A 24,148-nucleotide genomic window follows, 5' to 3' on the forward strand; every position below is an offset into this window, starting at 1 on the left:
ATGTGTTAGTCAAAATGGTGCTATGCCCGTGATTTTTTCACAGTTTTTTATATTACAATAATAGTGCCAGCATGTACACCATGGCTCTGTTTTTGGGTGGAAATGGAAAAAAACAGGCTGCGACTGTCGTTATAATCTGTATGTGGAGGATGTGTGTTTATTTCAGCATGACAATTATTGTACTGACCTCCTGTCTCCTCATGACATTTGTCATGTCTGGCTCAGCCGGAACAGTGAAGTTCACCCGAACTCTACCATCTTCCACGTCTACCACCTGAACACAGAACATGTAATGGGTCAATCATTATTCTACCATGACTTTGAAAATACTTCACTTTATTTGTCAATCAGAAGTTTCAAATCCAAATTACATGCCACTGATCAGACAGCTGCATCACCAATAAGGCAAATATACAGTTTACATAGTTCACTGTAGTTCACCTGGTGTGTAACAACATGTCAAAAAAGGCAGACACTAAAAATAAAAAACAGTTGTCAGAACTTCTGTTCAGAAACTTTCTGCATAAATACTGAGGTTAAAGTATTAACAAAAATAATATGAAACAAGAAACTAACTATCCACAGTGTCCTGTCAATCTGCAAGAATGAATGTACTATTGTAGAACATCGTAGCAATACACAACAGCAGCATATCAGAAATATGCCTTTTTGAAGTATTTTGCTATATGTTATCATTATAAGTACTTGTTGACTAAAAATGTTAGTTTCTACCGGTGCAACAGTTAAATTGACTTCACACAAAGTTACAACTCTGAGCCTCATAAACTTCATGGGAGAATAATTTTCTAATGACAGACAATTTTTCAAATGTTTCACAATAAATCCAGTAAAATCCTGACAAGTTGTACTATCGTAGAACATTGTTGCAATACATAATAATAAGACAGATAATTTTATCCAATTGTTTCACATAAAAAACAGTGAAATCCTGACAAGTTCTCATCCTTAGGAGAACCATACATGCCAAAGTTCAGCTTCTCTAGTCTGGCAATTTTAGGGAAGATGTTTACAGAGTGATTGCTGCATTTTGAGAGCATTTTGAGAGCATTTTAGAGCAAAAACATTACATTTTGAGCAGAATTGCTGAGCAATGGCCATAAATAGGTTTTCAATAAGGCTCCTGTAGTAGCAATATCGCAAAATCGGATTCAAATCTCTTTAACAAATTCAACAGATGTCATTATGAGTGGGAACAAACACCTGAGGTTTCAGTCTTACTGGGTCAGTGGTTTCCTAGACTTTCCAAGAATTTACATATTTGGCCACTGGCAGTCATATTCCAGTCAGTGTGTCAAGCACAAACCTGGTGACCATCTCACCCACCAAGTTTCAACACTCTGGCCCCTCAGGTCTTTAAGAAGGTGTTATTAATTATTCGTGTTTTTGAAACAAAATTACAACCTTAGTAAGGCCAATTCTTCCTGAAACAGTTCTGACCAAACAAGAGTAGTTCTTAGTCCCGAGGAAAGGATTGAGCAATTTACAAGGATTTAATCTCAAACCAAATACACAAACTATGCTTCCATTGTGAATAAAGACTTGACTTCCTACCTCTCCCTGGCAGCCGTAGTGTGGCTGACCAATCATGAACACTGACGTCTCGGGGGAAAACAACTCCTCCAGGGAGCGGAACTGCTGGAAGTCGGGGTCGTGGATGGCAATGTCCTGAAGCAAATAGTTTGGTAGTTTGATATGTTGGGTTTGGGAGAAGAAGGATGGAGTAAAGGTTATTCAGATGAACAGTCATAGAGAGGATGATCTTAACCTGGAGTTCTTGTCTGGCTGGAGTCTACTGTGTTGACAGCCATGTGTGGATTGAGTTAGTGGGTGGGGTCTAACATTGTAGCAAGCACTATTCCAGACACATCATTTGTGTCTTGCAATCCAGTAACCAAAAGCATATGCAATGATCCACACCATCAGGTATGACAGAGCGTGATCATTTTAGTCACCTCTTATGACAAGCATAGATAACCAGGGACCAATTTTACCTTGGAATTACCATGGGGCTCCTGAAGAATGACTACATCTATAGGAACAAATCTCCCTGATCAACCAAGTCCAACAACATGAATCAGTTGCCAGGCATGTGAACAATCATACTGGGTTAGGTTACGGAATAACTAGATCCTTGTGAAAATATCATGTCTTCTATGACAAGAAATGTCTGGCCCAAAATGTGTACACAAGAAGTCTCTATTCATGATGAGTAATTGGAATATTAGATTTTCTGATGTTTGTTTGTTGTTTAACGCCGCACGCAGCAATATTCCAGCTATATGACGGCGTCCGGTAAGTAATCGAGTCTGGACCAGACAATCAAGCGATTGACATCATGAACATCGATCCACGCAATTGGGATCGAAGACATGCATCAACGAAGTCAGTGAGCCTGACAACCCCCGTACGACAAGCATTCTATAATTCTAGCCCACTCAAATACCAAGCTGCAGTTAAACATGGAAACCCAACATGATATCTCCTTAATGCCGAGCACCAGGCAAGGTAACAACAAGAACCATCTTAACATCTTTTGGTACAACATGGCCTGGTATCAAACCGAAGACCTTTTGCTCTCTGGGCAGACACTCTATCCACTACACCATGGTGGCAATTCTGAATGTCCAGAAAGCTACCGTAGCATATTTCTAATTTTCATGCAAACATATTTTGGATATCAAGATCCAAAAGTGATTTCTGCTGTGAGATAAACATCATATTCACAAAATATACCCTGTGCATCAGCCTGATGCATGTAGGATTTAGTACATGTGTTTTAATGATTTAGTGATTTAACAGGACTGACTTGACTTCTGAAGACATGCACAAGGAACATGACATACCTTGACAGTCGCCTGCAGAGCATACGGTACAGCACGGACACAGAACTGTTTCTCCAGAGTTATCTTCCCATGGGACCCACACACATACCTTGGCAAAACAACAGAAGAGAAAACATGGAATGAACATCACAATAACAATTTCAATAATTCTTGCGAATCTGCTACCTCTGTTACATCAAGGCCATAAATCCTGACAATTTTGGCTGTCATCTCACTGGTGGTAACATGTTGGGTAGTTTTCCTATAAGAACATCACAATAACAATGTCAATATCTCTGTTAATCATACTTTTATCATCTACTGTCATCATATATGGAAGCAAGGATGCCTAACATACTCATAACATACCATAACATAGATTTCTAATCACCTGGGAGGGAATGCTGTCAGTGCATGAGAAACACGATGTAACTTTGTGAGTTCTTATGTCAAGCCCAGAGTTTCAGATCGGTTCCTTATCTAGGACACTGACTGATTGTTGTCCAAAGAGTCTTCAAGACATTTTTCACTTGGTAATGATATACGTCCTAACAATATTTTCTAAAATCATGAAAATGTCCTAATGTCATTTGAATAACAAAATCATATCTTTAAGCTTTTGTTTTTTTCTGTGCTTTACATCAGCAGCAATATTCCATAGTTGAGTGTGGGCCAGACAAACCAGTGATTGTTGGTATGTGTAAAGTCCCACACCTGCGGCCTGCTGCCACTTTTGTGTTTGACACTAACACTCACCTGCGGCCTGTCATGGGCAGAGCATGCAGCAAGATGTCGGTACGCCCAATGTTTACACCCAGGCGATCATGGTACCTGAAACAGAGACACGGGGAGATTTCAACAAGGATAACAAAAATAGGTGAAGTGAAATGGGGTTTAACGTTGCGTCCAAGACTATTGCATATAGCGACATGCATGTTCTTGTGTATGTTTGTGTGGCTGCTTGTACTAGTTCGGACTGATGCCGATTTATAGTGCTAGCTCACTGAGATACCATGCCACAGATTAACATGAATACCTCACTCAGACACAGTATACTGACTCCGAGCCGACCAGTCCTTGTTTTAGCCCCTTAATGCTGAGAGCCAGACAGGGTAACAACAAGTACCATCTTTTAACGTTTTTTGATACGACACAGCCTGGGATCGAACCCCAGACCTTACGATCTCCGAGCGGGAGCTCTACCACTAGACCATGGAAGCGGTCCGATAACATAAATAAGTTTATTGACTAGATATATATTACTGATAATAAAAGTTAGGTTGTTTTTTACTTTGATCATCTTAGAAGAGGATACAGAAGGTGTGACCTGTTTATTCCCAAACCTGGTGTGAACTCACCTCTCCTTGATGGACCCTGATTCCGATCTCCAAACAGCTGACTCATCTTTCTGGAGATCACGACGAATCTTCTCGTACGTTGACTTCTTTCCCTTCTCACCCTTACGCTCTAACAACTTGTAACTGAAATAATACACCAATTTCATTAGAACATTAGATTTTGCTCTTACAGGGAACTCTCTAACATAAACCTTGATGTAAAATAACAAATCATAAAGGGCGTTTTCAGGACCAAATGTCAAAGGATAGAAAAGGTCGGCCAAAGCTTAAACCATTATTCTAGGAAGTATTTTGCAGACAAACCAGCACACAGCACGCAAACTGATAATCTATCCCTTAAAAGTTTAAAAGACAATTGCCTGTATATACAATGCTTGTAAATGAATTGGAAAACTGTCATTACAAGCTTTATTATAAAGTCTTTAGCCATATCTTTCAATTGATGTTGTGTGAGAATTATATAGATATTTGGTCTCTTGTTGTGATTTGCTCCATGGCATATCATGGCAGTGATTTCAAGGGACAATTTAGGGGGATGGCCTAATACACAGTTATCATGATTATACTTAAACATACTGGCTTAGGCCTGTTAAGGATTATTACAATTGAAAGTAGAATTAATGTGAAAGTGAATTTTACTGATGTCTTAATCTCCACATTTACTGATGTTTGGCCTTTCGATATCAGCTGGAGCAGGCATCATGCTCATCCAACACTCACCTGGTCTCCCCATCAGACACCTCAACGACCTTGGCCTCATGCAAGTGTGGCCATCCTACGTAGACACTGTTACCCAGGTATATGTGTGCTGCCTCCTCAATTGGCTACAACAGCAACAAGACAAACTTTGACGCAAAGCATCAACAAGGCGGCAAAGTAAGTCAGTACAATAAGACATTTGTCTTAAAATGTTTAATCAAGACAGGCATGTTTAAAATAATATGAATAATTGGTGAGGTTTAACAGGGTTTAACGTTGTGTTCAAGATTATTGCACTTATATAACGATGTGCATGCAAGTGTGTGTGTGTGGCTGCTTGTACTAGTCCGGACTGATGCCGATTTATAGCGCTAGCCCACTGAGATACCATGCCGCAGTTTAACATGAATACCCCACTCAGACACAGTATACTGAATCCGAGCCAAACAGTCCTTGTTTTATCCCCTTAATGCCGAGCACCAGGCAGGGTAACAACAAGTACAATCTTTTAATGTCTTTTCGTATGACAGGGTTGGGTATTAAAGCCCTGACCTTCCGCGCTTTGGGTGACGCTCTACTAGACCACGGAGACGGTCCAATATGAATAATATCAGCCAATTTATTTCCTGTTTCACATCTTACACCATGTTTTTGAGTGGATGGCTGAGTGAGAAAGCAAATGCTTTGGACAGTTTTTCACTTTGATCAAACCAAAATGATGAAGGTCCCAGATAATTAAAGGGGAAAACAGGGGTAGGCTGCAGACACACCAGGGATCATAATCATCTCAAAGCAATACTGACTATCAAGCTGATACTGTTATTGAGGGTGAGGGAGGAAGTGAAAGTTGATTAACGCCACAGTCAGCAGTATTCTAGGTTTAGCACGCTGGCTGTAATGAGTGAGTACGTTTTTTACGCCGCTTTTAGCAATATTCCAGCAATATCACAGCGGCGGACACACGACACACTGGCTGTAAATAATTCTAGTGCGGACCAGATAAATCTGATAAAAGTAAGTGAATTGGTTTCAACGCCGCTTTTAACAGTATTCCAGTTATATCACGGCATGTCATCTGCTGTGTGATGAAAGCCCGAAGTGATGCAGGTCTCAGACGTCCACCGCTTTGGTGAAACACACGAGCACGGCTAAGGTGCTGAGTCTGCTGACATACCTAGAAACATAATCGGCAAACCGGTAATCTATCAAAGGTTTTTGGCGCACCCAAGGGACAAACTTTGACGACCTGGCCACCCGTGCCCCCAAATCTGATAAAAAGCATGACCAACAATCCAAGCAATTAGATGAAAGCATGATGAAACACATTCAGTCACACAGTCTGACCACCTGATTCCCTTCATAGTCTTCTTAGATTCTTCCAACAAGCATGGGATACTGGGTACCAATCTGACCTATTGGGTGTAATAGATGAACACAATGGCCATGCATGGCTGCCAACACTGTCGACTCCTGCCATCACTCACCATGCTGAGATCAGCCTGGGGCAAACTTGATTATTTACAGGCTGGTGCGATATAGTTCAAATACACTCACACATTCCTTCCATTCATGGAATACATTCACTCACTCACTGCACACATGGCTGCCAACACTGTCGACTCCTGCCATCACTCACCAGGTTAAGATCCGCCTCTCTGTGTGTGATGTTGAGGATCATGTTTTCCCCACGACTGTTCATCTGAAACACCTTTACTCCCTCCTTCTTCAGTTCCGCCTAGAAACACCAACCAACACATCAAACTATATGAAACTATGAGCATTACATTAAGATAAATACATTTCTGGTTTAATGGATCAATGGTAAGTAGTAGAGTCCAGTTAGCTACATGTGGCTGTTCCCTACAGTAATCGTCATGGTTACCAGAATAATGGGGTACAGACTAACAAGGTTTCATTGTATTACCCACTGACATTTTTGTAAAGAAAAGGCAAGATATGGGTTGCCAATCACAAAACGAGACCGCAGCTGAGTGTTTGATGTGAAAGTGTACTTTACTCACAGTGTTTGATGTGGGAGAGTGAAGTTTACTCACCGAGTGTTTGATGCGGGAAAGGGTAGTTTACTCACCGAGTGTTTGATGCGGGAAAGAGTAGTTTACTCACCGAATGTTTGATGCAGGAAAGAGTAGTTTACTTACCGAGTGTTTGATGTGGGAAAGAGTAGTTTACTCACCGAGTGTTTGATGCGGGAAAGAGTAGTTTACTCACCGAGTGTTTGATGTGGAAGAGTGTCGGGAATCCTGGAAAGTACACATCCAGTCGCACCTCAGGCAGCAACCCCTTTTTCAACTTGTTACCATCAACTCGGTATAATTCTAGTGGAACCTCCTCCTGTCTGTCAACACAACCAAGCCAGTCTTAACCCTTCTAAAGGGATGGAACTATTCACGGAGTCAAATTGATCTCAGGATATTCTTAAAATTTTGTTACAAATTATTTCTCCATAGTATGGGTTGAACAAACCCGATACTGATAGCATGAACAGCGATCTATATCAAGCATAAGTAATGTTTTCGCTGCTTCTTAGAAATATTCTAGCAATATCACAGTGGGGGAAACCAGAAATGGGCTTCTGACATAGAATACAAGTGGGAAATCAAAGCTGGGTCTTCGGTAAGACAAGCTAGAGTTGTCTAGGCTACCCAATCATCAACAATGGCCAAAGCAACAAGTGAATGAGTAGGGCTTAATTCCACTTTTAACAATATTTCCAAAATATCAAAGTTGAATGCGAGAGAAAAGCCCCAAAGGTTGGTTGGTTGGTTGGTTGTTTTACGCCGCACTCAGCAATACTCCAGCTATATGATGGCAGTCTGTAAATAATCGAGTCTGGACCAGGCAATCAAGTGATTGATATCATGAGCATCGATCCATGCAATTGGGATTGATGACATGCTTCAACCAAGTCAGCGAGTCTGACCACCCGATCCCGTTAGTCACCTCTTACGACAAGTATAGTTGCCTGTGAAAGCCACAAAGGATGCATGTTTCAGACGTTTACTACTTTGGTAAATATGCCTGGGAGACGAGACAAGTATGGCTCTTGTCGTTCCTCATCATACACAACAAGTATTGACAATGGTTCCATACCTAGCATGACTGACAGTAATGTCTGGGAATATGCCTGGGAGACGAGACAAGTATGGCTCTTGTCGTTCCTCATCATACACAACAAGTATTGACAATGGTTCCATACCTAGCATGACTGACAGTAATGTCTGGGAATATGCCGGGGAGACGAGACAAGTATGGCTCTTGTCGTTCCTCATCATACACGACAAGTATTGACAATGGTTCCATACCTAGCATGATTGACAGTAATGTCAGGGAAGATGCCGGGGAGACGAGACAAGTATGGCTCTTGTCGTTCCTCATCATACACGAACACTGTACTGGGACCATGTTTGTTTCTCGCCGTCTCTGCTTTTGTCATTGTGTCATACTTCGGCTGCATGGCTTCCAACAACCGCTCCTGAAGTTGGAAAGCAAAACATAAATTAACCTGACTTCTTACTCTTGAGGACTGACTGAATCGAGTATAACATGCAAAAGTGGTTGACATTGAGGCGATTACCTAATTTAGGGTTTACAGATCTGCCAAAATGAAAACTAATAATACCACTGACACTAATGGTACTAAAACAGAATATAAGCGAAAATAAATTTACATGAAACATCACTCGAATTAGTTTGCAAAGAAAAGAGGATTCAATGCGAAATATGAAATACATTGAGAAGTGTTCACCGCAAAGTTTGAAACAATGTAGACCAACAAGAGTTACAACCCCTTCCGTATGACATATCCAGCTGCATGTTCGTTCAGGCTCGAAAATGGCCACATTCAAGATGATTTTGGAGAAAAAAAATTCAACAACCAACATTGTAAGGTCGAAAACTTGTAAACCAACTAAAAACAAATTAATTGCCTGTTCATCATCAATTTTAAACATAAAAAACAATCACAGTGGCCAGTTTTTCTTCCAATAAAGATAAACCATTGGTATATATTGTGTGCAACAATCTTGTTAAGAATGATAAAACACAATCTCTATTTGGCTTTTGAAAAATAGACAAACCGCTACTCTCACCTCTTCAATAAAGGGAATCAAAACCACAGCTTCCCAGTCCTGCTGCTTGCCGTTGAGATCTGTCTTGAAGTTGACAGGGTAGAAGTCAATGATGGGGGATGTATCCATGGTCATCAGGCCCTGTGAACACGCAAGGCCAATGTCAGTCAAATAATATCAATATTAGGGGCCGTTGAGTGAGCGGATTCAATCTTTTTTCAGTCTTTTTTATACTTGTTGCATAACTTATCGTTTTTACACAGCAGATAAACAGTGACTTCGATGTTACAAAAAAAGTGTACGGCATGATGACCAATATTTACAGAATCTGTCTAAATTCCCACTCATAAGTGCTGTACATTTGGAGATGAAGTAATACTGCTTCAGTGCATTCTGGAAGGTCTGGAATGGTGGAATATACTTTATCATCCAAAACTGGATCCCACAGGAGATATCGCTTGGATTAGATCAAGCGATATCTACATTGTAGATGGTAACCATGACGTCATAATCAAATGACATCACTAATGGCCCTGCTACTGAAGCTGTCAGCAGTACTTTTTATACTAAAGACACTGCTAATTACTGTCTACAAACTGAAAAAGTTGGAAGAATGATGTTGGATGATAAATAAAATCTCACCCAAGTGTCTTTTGATATCAAATATATCAACACTCATTGATAAAAGTGGAAAAACTCCTCAGCAAGCCTCGGAATGTTCCACTTTTATCAACTCGTGTTGATATATTTGATATCAAAAGACACTCGGGTGAGATTCTCTATTTGTGTCTTTACATGAGAACATAATTTTTTGGGAAAGAATAATTATAAGATTTAATGGGTCATTACTTCTGAATTGGTATCCAAGCAAAACATGTCATTTGGTGATACTTCCTTTGATTTGGGCGCTGGTATTTAACCAAAGTGCTGTCCTGAATTCATTCTTGACAATATTCACACAGCCATGTCAAAGATCCTTACCACCGATCCTCACAAGCATTTAACTGAGGGCCAATTCTACTCCGGAATCCCCATGGGGGCCACCACTGCTACTCACCCTGAAAGCCTCTGGCAGAAGGTCTTTGCTGGCTGCTGGCAGCACAGCCATGAGTTGTTGGAAGGGCAGGAAGGCTTTGCCCAGCTGGAACTCGATCCTCATGTTACTGAAGCCTTTCACGTCACTGATGTACGGCGCATAATGGTGGGGGTAGAACCTGTATTCATACACACACAGGAGTTATTATATGACACCATAGTTATTGTCAACACATGATACAGCCTGCAACTTTAGCCACAAGTCAGAAGCCCGAGTCTATAACAATAGTCAAAACAATAGTTATCATTGTTAATAATTCTATTACTTCATTGGCATAAATCCTGTATTTTTGCTGCAACCCACTATAACTGAAATTTCAAATTTTCAACAGAAGTCCTCTTCACTGTCAACTATATTAGCTGTTTCCGCCTTATTTCTGTATGTCAGCCACGGACAGGAATGAGAGAGAGGGACTTTCTAGTATCTGAGCGTATAATATATGGCCTTCATTTCCCTGCAGTTGATGTGGAGATTCTGTTCTGATGTCCAAAGTCCCTGGAGAGTGAGATCATCCATGTGGGCTCCCCATCCTGAGTAGGAGACGTCCATGAACAGGGGAAGTTTCAGGGACTGAAAACCTGGGGGGATGCCTGTCATCACGTGATCCCTGTGAGTCCACCAGTAACAATTTTAGGGGGCATCTGAATGAGAGAGTCAAAGTCTAGAGGACAAAGTTTGGTGATCCAGCTCTGGAGGGGGAGAAATTATTACCCACCCCTGAAGGTCATGACTTGGAGAGACATCAATCTTCCCAGTTAAGACATCGACCAACAAATGAGACAAGATGGCCGAGATGGGATCGTGTATATCATTGAGTGAGTCTTGACAAAGCAATCTTCAGGTGGGCATGACCGCCCGCTGTGGAGTTGGAATTGGACCCCAATGTATATGATGTCTTGTACCAGTACGATGTCTGACTTGGGTCTGGTGGATCAGAAAACTTGAGGTACGTCATGAGCTGAATCAGGAAGATACTATTCTGATAGAGCTGGCCCTTGTCTTGGTCCGCAGCAAAGAAATCGTCCAGATACCCATGAAGACATCATGGATGTAGATGGATGAAGCTGATGATGGAAGCTGTGACCCTGGTGAAGAGCCAAGGGGCTACTGAGATTCCAAAACGGAGGTATTACCGTGATGACGTACGGATAAGTGAGTGAGTGAGTGAGTGAGTGAGTGAGTGAGTATGTATGGTTTTATGCCGCTTTAAGCAATATTCCAGCAATATCACGGCGGGGGACACCAGAAATGGGCCTCACACATTGTACCCATGTCGGGAATCGAACCTGGGTCTTCAGCGTGACGAGCGAACGCTTTAACCACTAGGCTACCCGACCGCCCCACGTACGGATGAGGACATGCAGATAAGCATCTTGGAGATCGAGGCTGATCGAACATAATTTCCTGACCAACTCCATCTGGAATTTTGGACGAGGTGCCAGAAACGATTTGGTTGACAGTTAGGTTGGAAAGAATCCTTCCTCGAAGGGACAAATTTCTTCCAAGTGGTTCTCTGAACCCCGTATCCTGAGGAGCATCACATGGGCGTTTAGGAGGGAAAGACAAGCCGGGAGGCTTGGCTGCTAGATGGATTGTCGACACTTGAAATCGTTCAGCCGTATGTTGACGAACTTAATCAATAACACTTCCTAATTTGTTGCTGAAGATCCTGCATGAAGCAATAGGCTGAGTCATGATCCTTTCCTTGGGTTGATCAGAAATGACACGTTACCTGATTTGAGCAAGGAGTTGTTGGCCCTGTACCCAGAGTAGTGGTGGCAACATCCAAATGTGGGTTCACAATAAATCCTCTTGCATGCGTACCATGTAGTCCAAGGCTGTGAATAAGACCCACTTGATCAGTCCGTGTAGGCTGTAGCGTAGCACCAGATATTCCTTCATAGAATGTCCTCAAGGAAGAGATGATGTGACTGATTCCCGCGACAAACCAGTTAACATACGCACTGATGTCAATTGAAAAATGTGAGGCTGTATGAGATCTTTAATACGGCATGCCGGTAAAGTGACCTTGGTGTTTGGTGGTCGATCAAACATAAGGAAATCATCATCGAGAACTGGAGGCTCAGGAAAATGGCTGTCATAATTTAATTCATTGATAATATAAAAGTGTGTCAACAACCCCACTGTAGCCGTATATTCATTGAATACAAAATGAGATATAACAAAGATAATCTTCTCAGACAACACTTATAATGGTTCTGTGTCTACATACCAGCTCCAAGACGGCACACCCTCGAAGTAGTAGAGGAGGATCCATTGTATGGCAGTCACATACCCTCGAGCCTGGTCTTGTAGCACTTCGCTGTAATAATAATAATAATAATAATAATAATAATAATAATAATAATAATAATGTACAAGAATGGCTGCTTAAAGCATGACAAGGAAGAATAAGGAAGAATTATGAAAACGTAAAATTTGTGCATTGAAATTGCATAAGACAAAATACGAAAGGTGAGTTAGTTTTAAAGTTTTCAAGACTGGGACAGAACCGAAGCTCTAAAGGGAGGGAGTTCTACAGAACTGGAATAATGTGAGAGAACATTATATATATATAGCCAAATGTTTCGAGTCTGTTTTTAGACAATGGAAGGGAGGAACTAAGAGAAGATTGTTTTCACGTGAGTGAGTGAGTGAGTGAGTGAGTGAGTTGGGTTTCATGCCACTTTTACCAATACAGTGTTCCCTCGTTATTGCGCCCTTCAATATAGCGCTAACTCGGCTATAGCCCACGGTAAAGCATGGCTCCCAAAATTTACTAACATTTTCAATACACTCAAGTTTTCCAATGACACCATGTTTTCCCCCATCTCAGGAAACATTATCAGCTGATCACCGCGATCACTTAACACCGGAAATACCAGTCAACAAATCCGAACTGAAGTACGCAATTTAATCCTATCATTATAATATCTGGTAGATCTAATTAAAAAAATGTTCATTGCTTATCTGGACCATTGTTTGCAATATACTTATTTAATTATATTCAAAATTTCATTCAATAATTATAATAATGTTTACAATAATTTCGGCGAAATCGTATGCGAAGTGATCGGGAAATTGCACAGCTCACTGTTATTAACAGCAACCACAGTCAGATTACCGCTATTGATGCCTTGAAATGAACTTAAGTTGCAAGAGAATGGATACACATATTCCCTACGTCAAAAATCATCCTGCATACAATCTGTACCAAAGTGCTACGCTTGTGGTTCTTATAATTGTAAGTATATATATGCTGGAAGCTGCAACTAAAATAACACGATATTGGAATATATTATTCTTGACAAAATAATAATTTCTTCCGACCATTGCATCAAAATTCTTTAAAGTGGTATCCCTGGGTACCTTTTTACTGAATCACTGGTAGATTGGGAGGAAACGTGTGCACAGCTGATTGCTATTTCCGGCTTAGTTTACGAGAATATACACACGGTAATCTTAATCTCTGCATATAAAACAATGCCTTTGAGAGCAGGAAATACATTTTAAATGGTAAATCATCATGTCTAGTGATGTTTTATATCAAATTTCATACTTTTATTGACCAAGTTTGTTATAGATCTACATGCTTTTTCACCTGAAGGGATACGATGTGTTGGGTTTTTTAAAGCGCTTGTTAATACTCGATAAATCTTTTTTTACACTATGAATCATAAATAACTTCTATTCTAATCTTTTTGGAAACTCAGAAACGTGCAACGTAGATTGTGTTAGGTAGGCAGAGCATTTACATGTGTACTGTTTCATTGGTCATCTACCACCTACGACTTGACCTTCATTAAACCACTGATCATCTATAACACTCATCAATTATTTGGACACCGAAGGTAGCTTTGTAGCAAGGGATCACTGTATTCTGATCCCGGGGCTTTGGCATGACAAGCTAGCAATTAAACCACAAGGCTAGCCCACCGCCTCCTGCTTCACTGTTGCACTTACGGTGTGACAGTCTGGTAGTCCAGCTTGTCCATGTAATAGTTCCGCTTGTGCTGTCTAAACTCCGCATCGAACGTGTCCACATCGTCATCAGACAGATCCGACAGAGTTGTCTCCTCTGTTGGCTCTGTGAATGTGTCAGCACCTTTAAAAGACATAACAAAGTTCAAGAAAAAAAACCATGCATAAACATAGAGAAGAAAATATCCATCAAACTAATCAGAGTCCTGGGAAGTTTCCAATAATAATATCACACAGCCCAAGTTCATATATTGCAACTCCAGTGCAACTTGAGGTTTTCACTGTGGAATCGACCAAAAGCAAGCCGTCATTCAATCTATAATGGCTGCTTTATTCACAACACACCTTAGTCCGGACTAGTTCAAGTATGCATGCTTGCATGCACGCATGTACATGTGGATGCACGTTGCCATATACAGGGACGAGAATGGATATTTTTGTTTTCAGCTGAAATATCTTTGGAATGGAGCGTGGTCCATAAACTGGGGGAAGCCATCAGATTTTAACCATTTTGTGGTCACTAAAATTCTCGGAAATTTGCGAATCCACGGAAGATTCTCATCCCTGCATATAAGTGCAATAATCTTCAAACGTGATGTTAACCATCCTTTCACCTCACACAGTGCCGGTTTCTACTCACCAGAATCTGACAGACTGGGATCAAACTCATCTATCACACCCTCCAGTGCAGCAAATGGATTTGTATCGTTGAAAGACTGCAACATAAAAAAACAATACACGTAACCATGACAACAGACAAGGATAATTCAGGGAATTACATCCTATAATGTTCGTCTTAATCAATGTTCTTGATGGACAAACTTCAGGACAAGATATCGTATATGGACACAAATCGCAAGACTGTCACCTTTTTCCTCTCTTTTCTCCGCTCCTCCTCCTGGGCTGCTCTGGCTGCTGCCTCGTTGACGTGCTTCTTTCCCAGCCGGCTCTCCATCCACTTCATGTCTGTGAACTGGTCACTGAACTTCTCAATGTCAAACTGAAAGTTCATTTAGTAAATGATTAGTGTCATGAACAAGAAAAGATCATGATATGGTTACAAATTAATATAACCCGTGAAGAACTGGGGTAGAATTGGTCTTCAGCAACCCATGCTTGTCGTAAGAGGCATCTAACGGGATAGAGTGGTCAGGCTCACTGACTTGGTTGATGCATGTCATTGTATCCCGATCGGGTAAATGGATGTCAATCACCGGATTGTCTGGTCCTGCCTTGATTATTTACAGAACGCTGTCATATAGCTGGAATATTGCTGAGTGTGGCATTAAAGAACAAAAACAAACAAACAAATTAATTAATATTCTAACCTGTCACGCTAGACTGCAAATATTATCTATTGGTTGGGTGGATCCCGAGTAGGACCCTGGTACCATAGGAGCACTCAGATCCATGGTTAGTCATGTGATACATTGTTAAATGACAATAACAGTATAAGTCCATGGCTACACTACAAGTCATTGACATTTGCATTTCTTTCTCACTACACACAAATTCCTTCTGATGTTCATATGTTTTGCTAAACACAAAGCTTCAGTCAACTTCAGTGTATGTGTGATCAGAATGTTTTATGTTTATCAAAAGAGTTTTTGCTAAGGCTCTGGTAAAACAATTCCCAATCGGCAATTTTATACCCATCTCTTGAGACCTACAGTGGGTTTTATTATGCCTCAAAGTGAGATTGACCAATCAGAGAGCAGAACTACCAACCCCACATGAGTCCCAAAAACATCAGCAAAAATCCAAGATGGTTGATAGTGATACTGACCTAATATGAGACTGTATACCATCAGTAACATTCATCTTGGATTTTCCAACACCCACCTGACATATTTCACATGAAAATTCTGGTACCGAAATTCATTATCTGACACAGTTTTGTGTTTTACTATCATTGATTGTGATGTGCAAAGACATAAATCTGTTTTTTTAGATCACGTTTGTGACTTTATTGATAAAGATTATAGTTAAAATTGTCAACAAGGTTTGGCTGACGCCTCGCTCAATATTTTTCTGCTAACTGATACGGCAACTAAAGACACCATAACTAATAATATGGGATCATTCCAGCCCTAATTTCTACCATTGATCATGATTGGCTGAAAATATCAATATCATCATGGTCAGATATAGCCACAAGTCTGTCATTGTCAGTACTTCACATATTTGTATGTTCCTCCATGACCCCTGAATATATATGGCTGATAGTGGAAGTAGTGATTGAGGGTGTGCGGTATTACCGGTACACCGGTATATTGTGGTGCAAATCTTCAGCAATATGTATTGCGATACAGTTGTAAATGCAGCAATATATTGGGGCAAATATAGATAAGTATATTTATGTGTTCCTAATCAATATGGAGATGGAAAATAGTATCTTTCTGATACAACTTGCCTGACGATCTTTTTTATCAATTAGCGTGTACACATCACTACTATCAAGCTCCTCACAGCGGTAGCCCGTTCGCAGAGCTCTCTATACCGAAGGTGTCACTCGCGGGGAAGGAGCTTGTGCTACTATGCGACCGTATTATCTCCCTTGATCGTTACTGGGATACAAAATGGTAGATGATTTCGACATCGTCCCAAATAAGGGACACTGACTGATGGTATCTGACATTTATACAGGGTATAACTCTGATTAACTCATGAAAATGTAAATACAAGTTAAACAATGTTAAAGTATGGCAATATATTGCAATACAAAATCCAGGCCAAAACACAGCCCTAGTTGTGATGGGAGTCTATTTTGAGTCAACTATTGTTTGCTTGGTGTTTAATGTCACACACACCAATATTCCATTGCCTGATATTATGTAATACGGAGAGCAAATAAGTTGTTGCACAAAAAATATTGCAGTCGCTGTGTTGAATATAGGTGCTCATTGACTTCCATCTTGTTTATTTAGCCAGAGAGGATTGAAAATGAACCACTTGTCTGACTTGAACTGTGGACTAGTTGGGTTATATTCTATATTATATTGGGTGTCTATCCCATATCATCTAAGACTGCAAAAACAAAAGGGTGAGTGAGTGAGTTTGGTTCAACGCCACTTTGAACAGTATTTCTGGTGAATCATAGTGTGTTTACAACTTCAGTGATACCCACAACCACAGGGATGGTGCTAGCAAACCAAATCATCAGGGTGAACTAGGATTCGAACCCAGGGTTAGCACTGCAAATTGTGGTGCCTTAGATGACTGAGACACCTGTGCCCAAGAATCACAAATGATCTGTGCACACTGAATGGATCTCTAAACTAAGCAGATGCTGTTACTGCAAGAACAAACTTACCTTTGCCAGAGCCTCAAGATATTTCTCAAATCTTCTCAAATTTAAATGGCCACCCTCATTCAAATAACCTGTGAAAACAATATTTTGAAAATTTGACAAAAGCAACAATGTCAAAGTACAATGTTTGTTTGTTGTTTAACGCCACACTAAGCAATATTACAGCTATATGACGGCGGTCTGTAAATAATGAAGTCTGGACCAGACAATCCAGTGATTGTATGAGCACCATGAGCATCAATCCACACAATTGGGATCGATGACATGCATCAACCAAGTCAGCAAGCCTGACCACCCAATGCCATTAGTCGCCTCTTACTACAAGCATAGTCGCCTTTTATGGCAAGCATGGGTTGCTGAAGACCTATTCTACCCCGGATCTTCATGGGTCTAAAAGGACAATGAAATCATAAAGTTGAAAAATCGAAGGAAACAAGAAAACAGTTTTCAAACCAAAACAGAAGCAATCCCTTCATCTTTTCCAGGAAGTGCAAGAAATCATTGGCTACCACCATGCATTTCCAGACTGATATCAATACATTTGGTTTGGTGTAGTATGCTACTTAAAAGAAGTTACAGAACATTTAAGCCTATATGAATGGATCACCAAATGGCAGTGATGACACCAGGGGTTTGCGAAAAGGGTAAGCATGTGCTGCTCCACCGGCATTCACACAATTTGCACAAAAAAAGTGAGGTGTCTCTGCCTAACATACCATCCAGTGATGGCAACACCTCTTCATATGTCCGCCAGAGGTATGGTAATGCGTCATGGTTGATGTGGAGGTTAGGCAGATGTGGGATGAAATCATTGCCCACCAGGAATCCCATGAGAATCCAGTCGTCTATAATGCACTCTATGTCATAAGGAAAGGGCAGGTTCTTTTTCTGGAAACGTGAAACATAAATTTGAAAATGTTGAGTTTACAGTGTTTAATTGAGTCAATGCTATTTTAAAAAACCAGTGAGTTTGTGAATGGTGTTCAGCATCACAGTGAGCAATATTCCAGTTATATCCTGGTGGGCTTTACAGGTCACCGCCTGTTACAGCAGCTCTCTACACTATTGCTGCTACCAGTCACAGGTGGCCACAACCTTGCATGGAGTTGAACTTTCAACCGACTGACGATTGTGACAAGTGATGACTGTCAGGACAGCCAATACTCTTCCCCCACCTAAATTATTTTCTTTGCTTGTTCATTTGAATTTCTATTTCATTTCATCTACCCATATTAAGTAACTGACTCAGAAAGAATATAAGAGGGAAGATAGATGCTTTTCCTTTATCCTGCAATCTCAAACCAATTTGATTAAACAAAACCAACGTTTATCTGGGAAATAATAAGTCAGTCGTAAACCTTTTTGAAATTCACTATGATAGCATTCCCAAAGACTAACACAAAAATACTAAGGTCACTACATTTGAGGTTAGACGGCAGATTTCAAAATTCTTGTATTGGCCACATCCACTCTTTAGGCAGTGACGTGTGTTATGAGCAGGGAAGGAGCTTGGCATCCGGGGTACAGTGACACCCAGTGAGCCAAGTCATACCCAACCCTTACCAAGCTCACTGGTCTGGGTGCCATTGTTCAAAGCGATCTTTGCGCTGAGGTGATCATAAATCCCATACCTTAACACAGACTTGGGGTATTGGGGAACTATTTGGCCCAATCCGCACAAAGCGATTTCACATGATACTAATGACTATATTTAGACCCAGGCTTCAAAGGAGCTCAATTGCACAGAACTGATATTAGTTGAGACATGCCCACTCACTTTGACAGCAGCGAACTCATAATCCAGATATTCCCTGAGAAGGGACAGATGGAGGAGATGAAACGTTGTTTCTTCTGGTGTTGACGGTCTGGGAAAATGTCAAACAAATTCATATTCAAACAATGTGACATTAATCAATTGTGATCTATCTACACGTGATGAGATGAGATCATTAGTGGAAACATTCAGTTGTCAGGAGGTGAGGTAAAATTGAGTTTAACAACGTGTTCAAGGTCATTGCACTTACATAGTCGAGTGTGTCCGCTTGTAATAGTCCGGAATTACACACTCAGACACAGAATACTGACTTCCCTTAATGCTGAGCATCAGGCAGGGTAACAACAAGTATCATTTTTAGTGTCTTTTGTTTTTTGCTCGTTAAAATCACTACCATGTTGTCTATTCAAATATAGGGTACTTAATTTCTTACATTTTGCTGGTGATTTGCAAAATAGCTCAAATGAGTGAGTGAGTTGGGTTTAACGCTGCTTCTAACAGTAGTCCAGTTATAACAAGGGGCGTCAGCTTAATGTGGGAGGAAAGCCCGAAGTGATGCAGGTCTCAGACGTTTACCACTTCAGTGAAAGCCGCGAGCACGGGTATGGTGCTGACAAACCTAGAAACATAATCGGGGCGAACCGGGTTTCAAACCCACAATCACAGTATTCTAGCATGCCCAAGGGACGCAACTCTGCACAGGGAATCGCGGCGCTTTAGACGACTTGGCCACTTGTGACCCCTAGCTCAAATGAAGATAAAAAGCGAAATAGTAGACCGTAGAATGGTACTAGTGATACAGTTACTGCTAACATCTCACCTCTTGTTCCTCTCTTTCCTTCCACCAAATCGGACTTCTTCACGGAGGAGAGAAAAATGAGGTTCATGTGTTGCCAAACCCAATACAATCTGAAACAGGAATAACATAGTAGAATTCTACAATGGCTGCTCACATCTCAAGTTAAAACAGCAGATACAACAAACAAATGAGACTCTTCTGAATGTTCCTCAATTCTCGAAGCGTACATTTCAATAATTCTATATGAAAGAGTAATAAAAGAAGAAGCAACAGGCACATGTTCTTCTGATTAATGACACAAAACCAAGCAACATTATTGACATTTATTGTAGAGGGATGCAGAACTGTTGGATCGGGTGTATATGCAACCAACCCCTGTTCATCAGGTCGTAGGCTGACGTGAGCAGTCCCAAGAGCACTTGCTATTGGCGAAGTGTAATGGGCTGCTGAAGAACAGGTTGCAGATTTAAATTAGGCTGTCTACAAGAGTGTAAAGTTGATAAGTCAAATTCAGGAGAAATTCTGATCAATGTCTGAGACTGTTGTGGGAAGAAGTTGAAGCTGTATCCAGTAGACAAAGCTGAATATATGTACAGTAAACTACTTTTATAACGTACATGCTCAAAACAAATTGATGGATGTAACGAAATGTTTTTGATCCCTGTGCATTTGCTGTATACTTGCTGTACATATGCTGTATATATGCTTATAACGAACTGCGGTTAGAGTGAACTAAAATGAGTGGTCCCTTTGAGTTCGTTACAACCGTAGTTTAATCTAAATCTTTGGTTTGAAAGATTGTAGCGTTCAAAGTAAAGTGATCATTGCCATCCCCTGGACGTCGTATAAGTGCTCCCGTTACCTGATGAAGGGAGGTGCCTTGTTACTGTAAGTCAGCTCCGCAACAGAAGAGACCTGGAATCCTTAGTTGTGGCACTGATGGAATTTATCGCAGACAAATAGTAGCTGAAGTGGAGCCTTCTAACTTCTTGGTAATGTGTAAATGTTTAAGGTATTCAGCTATTTGTTGACGAGACACAGTGGTCGGTGATGAAATATCTGAACAAAAGTCTTCAACTGCCTTCCACTTGTGATCGCACCAAGCTTTAGAAGAAGTGCAATGCACCTTAGTGTTAGTCCGAGCCACCTTCCGAGAATAACCCTTGGCTGTGAGAGATTTCTGGAGATGTGCCAAACACAAAGATGAAGTGTGCCTGGTAATGAGTTGAATCCGGTTGCAAAGAGGGAAAGGTTGGGTGTTCGGTAAAGATGTGCACAGTCAGCTCCTTGCTGGTCAGAAGGGCACAAGCAAAAGTAGCTGAAGTTCTTCCCAAGAGATGGCTAGTGCATTGTGCTTCCTATTCCCTAGTCCTGTCTGGGTGAGATGAATCTCAATAGTTTCTCAGATTGTTGTATCTGGTCAATAACAGGCCGACAGTTTGAGTTGTCATTCCCATAGGGATGGATGATCCGATCGCAATAGAGCATCTATGATCATATTGTGAATCTCTTGAATGTGTCCGTCTCATACTTGAATGTGAAGATGAGCCACCAATTGGAAAATCTGGATCCTAGTTCATCGTCAGTTCACTGTAGAATGTGTGAATGGTGCAGTAGCAAGTTGATCTTTGTTATAGTTGAAAATAAATCTTGAAAAAGTTGACATTCGATGAATCTCTGCTGATCGTACTGATGAAAGTTTGAAGAGCCCAGTCGATGTCTATCCCGAGAGGGGTATATTCTTGATCTTTAACGACCAATCCTCAGATATAACCGCAATAACAATAGCTGGGGTTTGGTGAAAATAACAAAGGTTGTGAATGACGATCCCAAACAGGAATAGCACATGATGACTCTGTCAATCATCTAATCCAGCGTTCTTATGTTGTGAAAATCTTCCTTGTTTAGACAAGGGTATTGATCTTGAGACTGGTGATGATCACTTTCATGAATGTGGCATCTCCACAGAACCTCACGGCACGGGTTCGGAGAACGCTCCCGCCAATCCTCCCTGTCTAATCTATGTAGGTTCATTACTGGCTGAACGCTTCCATGGTGAGGGTGAAAGTACTCTTGTAGAAGTATCATGTGGAATAATAAAAGCAGTAGACATGATCTGTACAAAAGCTTGAAAATAAGACTGAGAGTCTGATGTGATCTAGACTGTAATAATGTCTCCAAACCCATAGGATTGATGAGCAAGGTTGATGATGACAATCCTTATCTTGACTGTCATATTGTCTCCTGAAGAAGAGCACCATGCAGGTCATCAGAATACAAGATCTATGAACTGTACCTTGATCTTGGACCAGATGGTTCCAGCAAAAAAGACCACAGCAATCCATATGTAGATCCCGCTCCAGGTCATCTTAGTGATGATGCATAGACGACGATCCTGAGACTGAGAACGTTCTTTTAATCCCTGTTGAACAATCCAAGGTCGTCGAGCCACATCGATCTAACGATGACTGTCAATCACTCGTGAACCATCAATGTACGGTGCTCAGGATGATCAAACTATGATGAGCTATCGACAGTCGAACCATCGATGACTGTCCAACTCTCGAGTCATGTAAATCTGTCAATGTGCGTTGATCCATCGATTGCCGATTTCTCGAGTGATGTCAATCTGTTGAGAGCTGTCAAACCCTAGAGTGACGATGCATCAGTCAAGAGCCAACGAGGGATAGGATCTGACAAACATAGGAGAGGAGAGATATCATCAGCAACCAGCAGGGTGCCGCGAAATCCTGGGACATTCACAGGTAGGGAGATGTGACTGTCGGCTGACAACCTAGGCATATCCCTCGAATAACATTAACACATCAGTTGATGATACGGTATGGTAGTCTGCTGAATGCGGGACGACTGTAAGTGAGTGATTGAGTATGGCTTTACGCCGCTTTTAGCGATATTCCAGCAATATCACGGGGGACACCACAAATGGGACACCATTGTACTTATGTTGGGAATAAAACCCGGGTCTTTGGCGTCACGAGCGAACACTTTAACCACTAGGCTACCCGACCGCCCCCGGGATGACTGTAAAAAGTGATGAAGGGATTATCAGGTGATCGGATCACTAGGGGTCGCATCGCTAGGGCTCCAGTCGCACGGGATGGCAAGGCAGCATTGCAGTGGTTCGTGACCCATGAACAGAGTGGTGATAGCAGTAATGCATGCGATGTGTTGAGGTGAGTTGTTTGTTGAAGCTGGAAACTTGGTTCTAGGATGTTTCCACACCAGGATTGAAGAGTAAAGAGGAATGCATAGTGTGAGATTCATAAATTATGAGAATTGGTTTTGTGTATCACAGAAAGTTAAACATATCTCTATTAAAAGTGGAGGCGTATACAAATGACAACTTACAAGATCAGCATCCAGGCCATAGAGACAGTGGCGTGTGTTAGGGTCGTAACCTGGCTGTGATTTTTCATAACGAATGAAGTCCATGACCTTGTGTTCTCCCTCGCCAGGGGTCTGAAACAATACGCACAAATACTTAGACTCAGGAGTGGAAATCAATAATACACACAATATCATGTATCATGTCAGAAAAGCAGGGATAACCCACAGAGGATAAAGATAAGTCTTCAGGAGCTATCTATATAATATCAAGTAAAATATATTAAAATCATGGTTCACCAAAATGAGGCAGTCTTTTGCGTTTTATGCTTCTTTATTCAGTATTGCAGTAACATAATAGTCGTCAGCTTCATGTGGGTGGAAAGCTGAAAGTGATGCAGATCTCAGGCGTTTATCACTTTGGTGAAACCCACAAGTATGGGTAGGGTGCAATGTAGACAACTGGCCCATCTACGTCCCATAGTATAACAGACCTATTGGGTCACTGCATGTCTGAGGCATGCAACTCTGCAGTCTGCATCAGACAACTGGCCCATCTAGGCCCCATAGTATAACAGACAAATTGGGTCACTGCATGTCTGAGGCATGCAACTCTGCAGTCTGCCTCAGACAACTGGCCCATCTAGGCTCCATAGTATATAACACCAATTGGGTCACTGCATGTCTGAGGCATGCAACTCAGTACAGTCTGCCTCAGACAACTGGCCCATCTAGGCCCCATAGTATATAACACCAGTTGGGTCATTACTAGACAAGGGTGGGCCACAAAGCTGCAAATATCCAATAGCATGTACAAGGAAACTAATGTTATACTGTATTGCTTGTATCAAGTAG

At 41.2% G+C, this 24,148-nt stretch overlaps 1 protein-coding gene across 1 annotated transcript in view; it reads right to left on the bottom strand.

The window, feature by feature from the left end:
- Positions 1–24,148, bottom strand: part of LOC139470805 (5'-3' exoribonuclease 1-like) — a 76,546-nt gene that overhangs the window by 32,282 nt on the left and 20,116 nt on the right. Inside the window, exons 6-25 of the mRNA XM_071253095.1 lie at positions 23,318–23,428; positions 19,970–20,058; positions 19,153–19,240; positions 18,092–18,263; positions 17,379–17,446; positions 14,934–15,065; positions 14,706–14,781; positions 14,048–14,189; positions 12,318–12,407; positions 10,046–10,202; positions 9,010–9,129; positions 8,224–8,393; positions 7,130–7,256; positions 6,537–6,635; positions 4,922–5,025; positions 4,202–4,324; positions 3,600–3,674; positions 2,865–2,952; positions 1,573–1,686; positions 188–274 (exon numbers count right to left, since the gene is read on the bottom strand). Coding sequence (XP_071109196.1) covers positions 188–274; positions 1,573–1,686; positions 2,865–2,952; positions 3,600–3,674; positions 4,202–4,324; positions 4,922–5,025; positions 6,537–6,635; positions 7,130–7,256; positions 8,224–8,393; positions 9,010–9,129; positions 10,046–10,202; positions 12,318–12,407; positions 14,048–14,189; positions 14,706–14,781; positions 14,934–15,065; positions 17,379–17,446; positions 18,092–18,263; positions 19,153–19,240; positions 19,970–20,058; positions 23,318–23,428 — 2,232 coding nt within the window. The remainder of the gene's footprint in view (positions 1–187; positions 275–1,572; positions 1,687–2,864; positions 2,953–3,599; positions 3,675–4,201; positions 4,325–4,921; positions 5,026–6,536; positions 6,636–7,129; positions 7,257–8,223; positions 8,394–9,009; positions 9,130–10,045; positions 10,203–12,317; positions 12,408–14,047; positions 14,190–14,705; positions 14,782–14,933; positions 15,066–17,378; positions 17,447–18,091; positions 18,264–19,152; positions 19,241–19,969; positions 20,059–23,317; positions 23,429–24,148) is intronic.

The sequence above is a fragment of the Haliotis cracherodii genome, unplaced genomic scaffold, assembly GCF_022045235.1.
Source record: "Haliotis cracherodii isolate W230 unplaced genomic scaffold, xgHalCrac1.p SCAF_21, whole genome shotgun sequence".
Taxonomy (NCBI): Eukaryota; Metazoa; Mollusca; class Gastropoda; order Lepetellida; family Haliotidae; genus Haliotis; species Haliotis cracherodii.